The sequence below is a fragment of the Tenrec ecaudatus genome, chromosome 4, assembly GCF_050624435.1.
Source record: "Tenrec ecaudatus isolate mTenEca1 chromosome 4, mTenEca1.hap1, whole genome shotgun sequence".
Classification (NCBI taxonomy): Eukaryota; Metazoa; Chordata; class Mammalia; order Afrosoricida; family Tenrecidae; genus Tenrec; species Tenrec ecaudatus.
Window position 1 is genome coordinate 60,962,257 of NC_134533.1, and position 12,552 is coordinate 60,974,808.

Genomic DNA, 12,552 nt, shown 5'->3' on the forward strand with positions numbered 1-12,552 from the left:
GTATCTGTTTTATGTGTGAATATTATTCACACTCCTTTTAGGCAACTGGATTAGGGGGACGTTTGGAGAGTCTTGTTTGTAACATAGAATTCTTAACTGAGACCAAAGGAAAGCAGCAAGCATCGATTCTCGCTTGTAGCTAATGTGTTCTCCATGAGGACACTTCCTACAATTGGCTCGTTGTCATTCTAGGCTTTCCAGGTGCATATTCTGCTTCCATTGTACCGATAGATGCTAATGTGTGCTGACTGCATAGGAGCCGTGGTGGCATAGTGAGTTACACTTTGGGTTGCTAACGGCAAAGTCAGCACCTCAAAACCACCAGCCAGTTCCTTCCTGGGGAGAAAGACCGGGTCTTCTGCTCCCAGGAAGAGTTACAGTCTCAACCCCCAGGGGCCCTTCTACTTCACTGGGTTGCTGTGAGTCAAAGTTGACTGGTGTGTGTGTGTGTGTGTGTGTGTGTGTGTGCGCGTGTGTGTGTTTTGACAGCTTATATGGCAGACACCATTTTGTGCTTCTCAGTTATTTCCTAGCCTTGCCTCTTCTAATTATAAATGTTGATGCTCTTTTGTGTCTGGCTTCTTAAACCTAGCATGGTTCTGGGGGCCAGCCTGGTTTGGTACCTATCCATAACTTTATATCTTTCTATTACTACCAATCCCATTTTATTGAGATAACACATTTTGCTGTATTTGCTGCTATGAACACATGAAACATTACCACTTTCAATTATTTCAATTTTCTTTCCCCTCCAAAAATTGAATTCTAATTTACCAGAGTAAGTCAAAGTCTATCACAAATAGAGTCCCAGTTTATGCAAAACTCACTGCCAAACAAGCCAAGCAGGCTCGCAGTGACTGGAACCGTGCCTGAGACTGGCACTCTTCACGGCACCTTCAGGGACCCTCCCTCCCAGTTTAGACACGGGTAGGGTTATTCCAAGCAGACTGTTCAGACATGCTCTGCAATCAGTGAAGGCTGCAGACGCTCGCTCTTAGGAAGATACTTCTCAGTCTTACTGGAGAACCTTAAAAAAAAAATGTGCTGTAGATAAAACCACCATCGGGTCAGAATCAAGTTTCTAACAAAACTCCGAAATCACTGCTGCCTCACCTCGGTCCTGGATGGATTGAGCATTTTAAAGAAGGTTAGAAAAACCTCGGAGATGACTCAAGAGAGGGAAGACCAGTCCACCTCCATGAAGCAAGAAACCAGCTGCAGCCCAGAACCTGGTGAAAGATCTCAGAATAACGCCATCAGTTGCGTTAGCTGGGATCACACATGGTTTGGCATTTTTTATTTCAAATGAACACTGAGCTTCAGCAAGCTGTCAGCTTGGATAGTCCAGAGCCTGGCAGGAGAAATGGCCGCTGGCTCAAAGAGAAAATCTCCCCTCAGTCTTAGCAGTGTGAAAGCTCATGAAAACTGTGTGTGGGCCAAATTGACATCAAGGCCAAGTGTTGGGTTGACCAATATGACCCAGAGAGCAAGATGAAGTCGAAGCAGGGGCTTCTGAGGGCATCTCCTGGGCCAGCTCAAGCCAAGGCGAAGAGGTCACAGCAGCTGCTCAGTGGGTTCCAGTGGAGCGTCCTGAAGGACACAGGGTGAGCACTGTGGCTTATGAGGAAGAAATGAAGTAGGGAAAGTTGTGCCAAGAAATATTTTTCCAACACAACATGGTCTTACTTGTTGTCCAAGAGCCATCCTACAAGAATTCCATTGGGATCTTCCCCAGGATCCATTGGGATCCTGATCTTGCCCCTTCAGACTCGTGTTTGTCCCCCTCACTCAAACAGCGTTGAAAAGGAACAAGCTTTGAGTCCCTAAGATGTCAAAAACGCCATTCCAACACAGTCCAAATGGAAGAGCACAGAGTTCTCGGGGAAAGGGATAGAAACATAAACATGATGCCTTCAGAAGGTGTCCCTTTAGATGGAGGAGGAATCATCTTGCTATTTTTGTTTCGTAATGATTTCTCTGATTTTGTAGCAATACTTTTTGAAAGCACAATGAAGAAAAAGGCAAGCCACAGACAGAGAAAATATTTGCATGTCATATAGCTGATAAAGTATTTAGATTTATAATCAATAAAGAAACCGTATAGTTCAACAATATAAATGCAGGTAAATCAGTTTAAAAATGAACCTCCACATTGTTAACCATCAGGGAAATACAAAACCAAACCACAGTGGAATACCCACGACACACCCACTGGAATGATTGCGCTCAAAAGACTAACAATTCCAAGTGATCTTCAGCACGTGGTGCGTCAGGAATGCTCATACATAGCTAGGGGAAGGTAAGATGAGATTGCGTCTTCTCAAGTTAAAAATACCCATATCAAAAGACCTGCAATTTCTCTCGTAGATATTTTCCCAAGAGAAATATGAACATGTCCAAGGGGTTCTGCTTCCAGAAAAATTAAGCAGCTGTACCTTTTTTCTTTTCCCCCCTTTTAGTTCAGCTAAAATTCTGGACATTACGTCTTCAACAGGGACCTCAGCAGGGACCTCAGCCTGGGAAATGGCAATGCCGTAAATTCTGAGTTTTCTTTTTGCCTCGCATATCCAAGTCACATATCCAATGGCTAAGCAACAGTCATCCATACCATGGAATATTACTAAGAACTCATGCGTGCAACAACCTGAATGGATCCCAAGAGCAATATGCTAAATGGTGGAGGGAGGAGACAATCTATAGTTAGACATTATATGCTTCCACTTTTGAAATGGCTACATTATATAGAGAGAAGGCGAACAAAGTTTTGGTTGTCCGCATTTAGAGATGGTGACATGAGGAGAACTGGTAGGACTGTAAAGAAGTAGACATCCCTCAAATACACCCCGAATGGTGCCTAGAGGACCAAATGTTGGCCTGTCCATACAGTGGAAGACTGTTTACTCAGCAAAGCAGGACAGATTGTTAACTCAAATGAAGCATAGATGAGTCTTAACGAGCATTCATGTTTTCGTGAAAGAAGCGAGGCACAAACAAAAACACACGATCTGATTCCATTTCCATGACTATCTAGCCGAGGAGCTCTAATGGCAGCAGGCAGATCAGTGATGGCTCGGGACCCATGGGTGGGAAGGGGAGCATCTGAGCACAGGCTCATGAACAAACTTTGGAGATGCGAGGACTGTTGGGTGTCTGGATTGTGGCGGTGGTCACCCCACTGTGTACGATTACCCAAAACCAGGGGTCTTCAAACTACGGCCCGCGGGCCACATGTGGCCCACAGAGGCCATTTATCTGGCCCGCCAGGTGCTTTTGCCCTGTTTTGGTTTTTTACTTCAAAATAAGATAAGTGCAGTGTGCATAGGAATTTGCTCATAGTTTGTTTCGTTTGTTTTTAAACTATACTCCGGCCCTTCAACGGTCTGAGGGACAGTGAACTGGCCCTATTTAAAAAGTGTGAGGACCCGTGACCAAAACGAATCACACTGCTGACCTAAAACAGGGAAAGTGGACTTATACAGATTTTACTTCGTAAAAAGTTGTAATAAGTCAGTCCAACATGCTAGTAAGTAGAGTTCCAGAAAAAGAGAAGAATGTGTCGGTCTGTTGCCCAGAGAGCACTTAGAAGCCGAGATATCTGCTTTCTGGAAAAAGAAGAGGAAACAGGTCCAGGGATATGGAATATACAGACTTTCACTTTTCCATGCCATTTTCAGTACCAGCCATCACCAGTAACCCAGTTGTGCGGAGTCTCCTGAAGTGTGGAGTTGACCAAGTTCGGTATTTCCCAGGGAATAAACCGTTGCCTCTTGCTCAGGGCACGGTAATCACGTGGCTAATGGGGGAGGAAAGAGCCCTGAAGCGCTATCTAACTTCTCCCTCTATAGACTCCATTTCAGCCCCCCTTTATCCCTGAAGGAGGAGCCTTCGAAACATTCATGGAAATCTTGAATGGATAATGGAATTTCCCACAAGCTTTTTGAGTCCTGAGCCTTTCTGGTTCACAATGCAAACCCTTGGTACCTTCTCAAGTAGATGTTCTCCTTCCGCCATACCTTTTTAAAGTACTTGATAAAATGTTAGGACGGAGAGGAAATATACTTTTTAGCATGGAGAGGTTTGTGGGAGCCAAGCTTGTATAGCTGAATCTGGCTTGAGTTTCAAGCACTACTAAATGTCTTAAATCTCTATGTTCAACTCACAGAATTCTGCATACCTAAACATTAGAGTCAGCTAAAGAATTCAGTCACAATCAGAACCAGATGGGATGTTCTTATATAAGGCATACCGTCATCACAGATGGAAACACCACTGTGTCCCAAGTACAGTAATCATCATTTGGAATATAATGCTTAGATTTTATTTGGGGCAGGGGGAGGAGGGACGAGTCTAAAATGTTGAAAGACGGCCTGTATTCTGTGAGTGCCCCTTAAGTGGTGTGAGCAAAGCCACCTAAAATAAAATGAGGGACAGATTACCTTCCTGTCGCCTTAAAGGCATATCACGATCGATGCTTAGACGGCATCGTGCTATGTGTAGAAACACCTGAGGTCTGGGTCACGTTTGTGGCAACATTATTTTAAAGGAGTTAAAATTCAAATATTCTGTACAAACCAGTTCTGAAATAAAAGACAGAAGCCGACATTTAATGAAGGCTCAATTATTTAGAGAGTAGTATTGTTTGAGGTCTAAGCATGTCTCCACAGTGGCTTCAAATGTGCCTGTACCACGTGCAGCATTGCTTTTTCTTTTTAAATCATTTTATTGGGGTTTATACAACTCATCACAATTCATCCATACATACATCGTGTCAAGCACATTTGTACATTCGTTGCCATCATCATTCTCAAAACATTTGCTTTCTACTTGAGTCCTTGGTATCAGTTCCTCATTTTCCCCTCCCTCCTTGCTTCCCCCTCCCTCATGAACCCTATGATAATTTATCAATTGTTATTTTGTCATATCTTATACTGGCCGATGTCTCCCTTCACCCACTTTTCTGTTGTCCATCCCCCAGGGAGGAGGTTATATGTAGATCCCTGTAATCGGTTCCCCCTTTCTACCCCACCTTCCCTCCACCCTCCCGGTATCGCCACTCTTACCACTGGTCTTGAAGGGATCATCTATCCTGGATCATCCCTGTGTTTCCAGTTCCTATCTGTACCAGTGTACATCCTCTGGTTTAGCCAGATTTGTGAGGTAGAATTAGGATCATGATCGTGAGTGGGGAGGAAGCATTAAAGAACTAGAGGAAAGTTATATGTTTCATCATTGCTACACTGCACCCTGACTGGCTCATCTCCTCCCTGCAACCCTTCTGTAAGGGGATGTCCAGTTGCGTACAGATGGGCTTTAGGTCTCCACTCCATGCAGCATTTCTTAATTAAAAGATAATTTCATTAAAATTTCCTGAATCCTCTTTTAACTTAAAAAAAAAAAAACCCACTGCCATCAAGTTGATTCTGACTCCTAGCGACCTAGTAAGACAGAGTAGAACTGCCCCTGTGGGTTTCCAAATGGTGACTTGTTATAGGAGTAGAAAGCCCCATGAAGGGAAGTTGCTAGGTATAGTTCTTCTATCCAGAGTCTTTGTAGCCCCAACCCACTATTGCAAATACAGTGTAGACAACTAACTCAGGGACTAGTCAGTGTTGCCACCCTAGTGGGTCTAAGGGAGCCTCTCCGTAGCTTTGTTCACACCACCTAAATGACACTCACAGGAGATCCCACGACCATCGAGAAAGGAGAGCCTCCAACAGAGCATGTGCACGGCCCTGCCAGAAGCGGTGGAGGCACCCAGGCACCAGAGACCACAGAGCAAAGGAGCTGTGCCAAGATTCTGCGAGAACAGAGGAGACATGCAGCAGAGCAGTGGGATTCCCAGCCCCTAGAATAAGGCCGAGGCTAAAGGGTTATGAGGCTGAGAGGCTGAGCCAGAGAGACGTGGCTGCTGGCATGCCTGAGAAAAGGCACTACTGTGGACAAAAGACTGGGTTCTTAGTGTTTTCTGATCCTGACTGGTTCACTTCCCTGACCCTGTTCACTTCCCCGTTACACTCCCATATTTGTGAGTATTGACCGTGACTTCTCTGGGGCCATTGCAATGGATTCTCCAACCCAGAAGAGAAGCAGCGCTGTGGGAGGAGTGGTTGGAATCCGAATATGGGGAAGGAAGTCAGCTGGTGGAGGCACGTCTGTCTGACCTCTGCCTCCTGACAGTGGGCCTTAGGCTGGTGTGCGGCTGGTTCTCCTTCCACCTCCTGCAGTCAGAGAAAGTCAGACGGGCCCGTACCATGTCCTTAGTACCTCATACCTAACCACCTCAGCGCAGACAGGTCAAGGCAAAGTGAGCATATGACCTTAATTGCAGCTTTAAAGGGCGCTTAACTTATGATAGGCATCAGCTTCGGTGAAGCAAATTATTTTGTGCTGAAAAGGGATTGTTTGTTCATTCAAAAACGGGAGTCTGAAAAGACTGCAGTTAACAAATAGTGCTTCTGACTCTTGCTGACTTAATTATAAGGTAGTGTTTCATCATCTCCTACATACTGGTTTTAGGCATTAGAAAATGCCTTCTTTGAATGCCTTTCAAGTGAACACTAGTGCTTTGCAGGACTCTGCCTTTGACCAGACAGTTCGAATTAGTGCTCTCTTCAGTCTCTCAGGGGCCCAAATGGAGCCAGGGCCAAGAACATTAGAAAACTAAGATAGAAATTACACAGCAGAAGGCGGAACTTCCCTGCGTGGAATGTGTTCCCTGCTTATTAACCATTTCTAACATGCTGAATGCCAAAAGGCAGTCCTTGGAACTCTGCCTAGACTTGTCCATTAGTACTAATAAAGTTACAAAGAAAACAGATGAAGCCCTGATCTTAAATTAGAACTGCCTCATCATATAAAAAGCCATTGTTTACGCCAGTTTATCCAGGTGTCAGATGAATTATAAATGCTAAATCACTGTTTCATAATAGCAACATCTGGCAGATTTTTTGTTCTAAAGAAACTTGGCAAAGCTCAAATGACATCATTACAGGACGCGTCCTTTTCTTAAAATAGTTGAGTCAAATTCAACAGGAAAACTCATCCAAAATACAAAGGGGAAAATTCTACCTAAAATTTTATTTTTTGAGTACATATATCAAGGGAAAAAATGGATAATACCAATGAAAGCAAAGTATAAGAAAGCATTCCCTTTGTTTCAACCTTACAGTAAATCTCTGAGCGCATCTCAGAGCTTTGCCGTTATTTCCTACACCGAGGAAACCAAATGGCAGCTCTCGTTCCGCGCCTCCAGGCTGGTTCAGACTGTAAATGGCCTCACCCTGGTCTGGCTTTGTGGTCTGATTCTCCTCCCGGTTACCATGTGCCAGCACTCTCCGAGGGCCACTTCCAAAACGAACGAACTGCTGTTTGCTTTTTGAAGATTGGAGCCTTGTTTGTGAGCACTTCCATGAGTCACCAAGCTGCTGCCTCCATGCTGCCGCCCCCTCACCCCCAACACACACACACACACACACACACACACCACACCCCTCCCCTTTGTTACTCTGAAATGTAACCACTGGTATTGGCAGAATAGTTGCATAGTTGCAGCTAATGGGTTTGTGGTCTGACTCCGAGGTTCTGGTGTTTGTAGCTGAAAACTGGCAGAACTTGACTAAATCTCTGCTGTTTTATAACAAAACAGTTTCACATTTAAGGCTTTTAACATTTGAACCTGTAAAACTCTGAGTTTACATATCAATCCCCCACCAACTTTATGATCTTAGACAAATTATTTAGTTCCTCTGTGATGGTTAAGATTATGTGTCAACGTGGCCTGGCCATGGTTTTCTGTGGTTTGGCAGGTCTTATGTCATCACCCTCCATTTTTTTGTGATCCTAAGTGAGGACCCGACCAATTAAAAGGGAAGTCGCCTTGGAGGTGTGGCCTGCATCCAAATAAATGGTTGCTCTGGCAGCGTTCACCCTCGCTCAGTCCTGCTTCTGACTCGTCATTCTCTGACCTCCGGTACCTGGGACATGAGCCATCAGCCTGCTGTCTGACCTGCAGATTTGGGGATTCACCGGCTTCCATCGCCCTTGAGCCAGAAGCCTGCCGTCTGACTTGCCAGCTTTGGGCTCCTCAGTCCCTGCAACCATGAGCCAGAAAAGCCTCTAGTCTGATGCTTGGCCAATGGCTTTGTGAGTTCCCAGACTCCATAACGGCCGTGAGCCATTTCCTTATATGGTGTTGGATTATTGCCCACACCATAAAGTCAGCAGTTCAAACCCAGCAGCTGGTCCATGAGAAAGATAAGACTGCTTGTAAAGATTTGTAGTCTTGGAAAACTTGTATGTGTTTGGTGACAGTGGGCTCACAGACACACACGTACGTACGTCACTGGTTTTGTTCTTCCAAAGAACTCGGTGTAGAACACGCCCTGTGCTGCAGTTTCTTCATAGTAAAGCACAGAAGTGTTTTAAACTTTATGTAATTATCACTGTACAAAGCACTTGAGAAGTACACAATTAATTATTGTTAAATCAGAGTTTATGTATTCTAAAGTGCTCTTAGGGGCACATGGGCAAAAAATAAAATCCTATAAAGTGATGTTTTTCTAATCCCATTTCGGAGTCTCTTCTAACTAGTAACTATGACTCAAATCCCAGGGAATGTCAACATTTTGAGATGTCTAAGATGACATCAAATCCGTAGTTTTTCACACATTGATACCTGTGTTGTTGTGGACACTAAACAAGATGTTGATTTGCGCTTGTGTGGCAGGGCGTCGTCCAGGTCCCTGGGTCAGATCCCTCAGGGGCTCTGCAGGAGAAAAGACCTGCTCCCATAGGATTTCTGCCCAGCACACCCGAGGGGGCTGGTGTCCTCTGTCCTAAACAATGTTGCTGTGAGTTAGAATCAACCGGACAGCACACCAACAAGGAGAACACCACTTACAGCAAGTGTTCGAGATGCCTGGTTTCCGCCCCCCCCCCCACTTCTGACGGGGATTCAAGCTTGTCTGAATGGCCAAACGATCCCCCAATTCCAAGTCAGCGTTCAGTGTCCTGGTACCCCACCTTCTGTTTGGTCTGTTCTCACTTTATTTATGTTTTGCTTTGTGTGTTTTTCAGGTTCACAACCAGTATCCAACCGAGTTTGAATTCAATCTGTATTATTTAAAGTTCTTGGCTTTCCACTATGTGTCCAATCGCTTTAAAACATTTCTCCTGGATTCCGACTACGACCGCTTAGAGCACGGTACGTGTTTCTGCACCTTTGCTTCCTCGTGGTCAGGTGTGTGTGTCTTCAATGAAAGGCTTAATGAGCCAACTACCCCCTCCTGCCCCTGCTCAATGCACCAAGGGCATTTCAGGGGTTTGTCCCAGACTACGGCTCGTAGAGCAGTTGTGAAGGGGTGCCCAGATTCTGAAACTGTACGTTCGTGTTAGCTCCGAGGGAAGCCAAGTGGTCATTTCTGTCCTCCTTCCACAAAATTAAAGCTCTTTAGCCATTTTAATATTCCAAAGTGGTGTCCCTGTTCAAACAGCTGTCCTCTGAGAGGAAGGGTATTGGCGCTCAGAGGCCTGTGCATAGCAGACCGTAGCTCACGCAGCCAAGGCAAATCCTGGCGCTTCCAGTCACCACCAAACCCTTCGTCTGTAAAGTGAGGGCAGCGCTGCACCACCTCCCAGGGCACGATGGGCCCACCAGGCGGGTATTTGTAAACGTCGTGGCTCGGTCGGTAGCACAGAGTAAGTATGGAATGAGTTTTAGACATCACCATTATCATTTTCAAAGCACTAGTAATTTTAAAGGGAAGATTCTTAAAGCCAGACTGTCCCTGGGAAAACGCTCCCCAAGGACACTTACAATTTCGTTGTTGGTTTTTTTGTTTGGGGGCTGTTTTTCTGGTTTTGGGTTGTTGTTTTTTGGGGGTTTTTTTGGCAGGGGCAGGCAAAATGAGGCAAGGATACACATAACTATTTGCGTTAAGACAAACAAAAACAAATGCACTGTCACTGAGTTGATCTAACTCATGGCAGCCCTCTCTGACACTGTCGGACTGCTCTTAATGAACCTCCCTCCTCGGCACGAAATCTTCCCCAGAGCAGAGAGCCTCCTCTCTCTCCCTGGTTTCCAATTACTGACCCACAGTTAACAACCCACTGTGCCACAAAGGCTCCTTGTCACATCAAGCAAACGTACAAACGGGGACAGTGTATGTACCTCAGTGGTCAAAGAGGGCTCTCTTAGTGGCAAGAAAGCATTGGCTGGTGTTCTGTTTAAAATCTGAGTTCAGGAACTACTGCTTCCCAGGGGATGCTGTGGCAGTTGTCTAGAAAGCCAGGGAAGTCGAGACCACTTCCCCTCTGGTCTGTCCTCCCAGCCCTCTGTTAAACACTCAGGGAAGCCCCGCTCCACAAGCCAAGTCAACTCTTCATTCCCTAAGCACCCATGTATTGGGAAGGCCATAAGCAAAGGCTGGTCTTGTGTAGAGTTGGGCTGCTAATCTCAAGGTCAGCAATTCAAAACCACTGAGTTAGTTAGTTTATTGTGCCAACCTGGCCGATAAACACATGTGGGATTAATTGAAGGGCGGAGGGATAAATTGCTCAGTGAGCCTCGCCTCTCGAGTTTTCGGGTCTCTTGCTGTCTGATGGTCATACCAGGGCAAAGCTGCCTTGGCCAGTTCCCTGCTTTACTTGACGGGGCTCACTTCCTGCAGGACATCCTTGAGAAGCCACATAGACCTGCCCCGATGCAGCCCTGGGTGCTGGAGCAGCCCTGTGGAGACCCCTGCCAGCGCTGAGATGCTTCCACATTCACTGATTAGGCTTTCCTCCTGCAGTCGGTATCATTGCGTGTGTTTTGTGAGATGGAGGAGGACTTTGTGGATTGGTGTCCGACATATGGGTTAATGGGTTAATGTTGGACTTGTGGGCTTGGGCAGCATTGGGTTGGGATGTTTTCTTGATGTGCAGTTAACTTTTATAGAAAACTCTCTTATACATGAGTTTCTGTGGATTTGTTTAAAGCACCCAGACTGACACAACCACCAACCGCTCCAAGGGAGAAAGAGGAGGCTTTCTACTCCCATAAAGGGTTAGTCTCAGTGCCCCACAGTGGCAGTTCTACCCCGTCCTGTCGGGTCACTATGCAACAGAAGGGCAGCGAGGGTTTGCTTGGTTTGCTTGGTTTGGTTTGCAGCGTGGTGGGGCTTGGCGGGGGGTGGGGGGGTGGGGGGGTTGGTTTGCCTCATAGCTGAGAGGTCTTTGTCTTTGTCACACAGCTTCTCCACAGGACGGAGCAGCTCAGGCAAACAGTATTGGCCTGACCAAAGTGTTTGCTTTCCCGAGCCGTGTTTTGTTGTTGTTTAATAGAGCAGTTTCTTTTCCTGCATTGAAGTAATAAGCAGATTGTTTTACCAGCATGCAGATGTGACCAAAGCCCCAGGCTTCCACGTAGCATGTGGTAGCTGTGTTCATTATGAAAGCAACAATGTCTGGACTCGAGGGCCATGGTCCAAAGCAGGGGCTGCACATTGCAGTCATCCGGGAAGCTTTTCAACCTCCCAGGTCCAAAAATCGCCTGGCCAGTTACTCCCAGGCAGTAGGAGCTTTAAACTGTCCAGGTGATTATCAACTGCCACGCTGAGAGCTTACCTTTCCATCCCAGATATACTAAATCAGATTTTAACAAGATCAAGTGATTCTTACGTATACCTGGAGCGCTCATTAAAATGCAGGTTCTGCTTTAGTATATCTGAGGTTGACGTGCCAATGTCCAGCTAGGGTCAAATCAGAATCAACTAGTTTGAAGTCTTGGGGAAGCTGCAGTAGCTCCCAGGCCCACACAGCAGGACACCAGTCAGACCTCACGTAGAAGCCGCTGTGATCATCACCCTCTGCCCAAGAACAACCATTGGAACGTAAGGAGCTTGGCTCACTCCTGGTGGAATTTGCCGGTCACAATCTTAAAGGTTTGATTGGAAAAACCTAAGAACAACTCCCATGTGTTCTGGAAGATTAGTGTTCTGTCCTGAAGATGATGACATACTGAATTACAGAGTTGTGATCTGATAGAACTGGTGTTTTAAGCTGGGATCTCTAGAGAAACAAAATGATGCGTTATACATGTATAGATATAGAGACGTTTGTATCAATAAAATGCTCCACAGGTGTAGAAGCAGCAAGTCAGTTCAGGCAGGTTTCAAATCTGGGTCAGATGGCAGGTTGGAGGCTTCTGACTTAGGTAGCTGGGGTGGGGGATGGGGGCTGCTGAATCAAGATAGCAGGAAGTCAACAGTTTGATGGCTGCAAAGACAAGTGAATCCAAGGTCCATCATAGGAAGTCAATAGACTGGTGACTGCAGAGGTGAATAAAGGTTGGCAGGTCAGATGCCAGGTCACTGATACTCCTAGGACCTGCAGGCAATATAGCAGGGCTTTGGTTGAGGTCTAGAGAACTGGAAATTGATGAGCCACATGCAAGATCCAGACCCTGCAGCCATGTGCCCACAGGGCCCACTTTCATTGGAAGTAAACAATAGCCCCAAGGAAACATCCCTTCAATTGATTGCATCAGAGCTGAATCTGAATAAGAGTGTT

At 45.9% G+C, this 12,552-nt stretch overlaps 1 protein-coding gene across 3 annotated transcripts in view; it reads left to right on the top strand.

Moving 5' to 3' along the window:
- The window catches only part of SBF2 (SET binding factor 2), a 384,097-nt gene that overhangs the window by 355,701 nt on the left and 15,844 nt on the right, over positions 1-12,552 (top strand). For all 3 annotated transcript variants that reach the window (XM_075546087.1, XM_075546088.1, XM_075546089.1), the window contains one exon: positions 9,076-9,202. In XM_075546087.1, the coding sequence (XP_075402202.1) occupies positions 9,076-9,202 (127 nt within the window). The remainder of the gene's footprint in view (positions 1-9,075; positions 9,203-12,552) is intronic.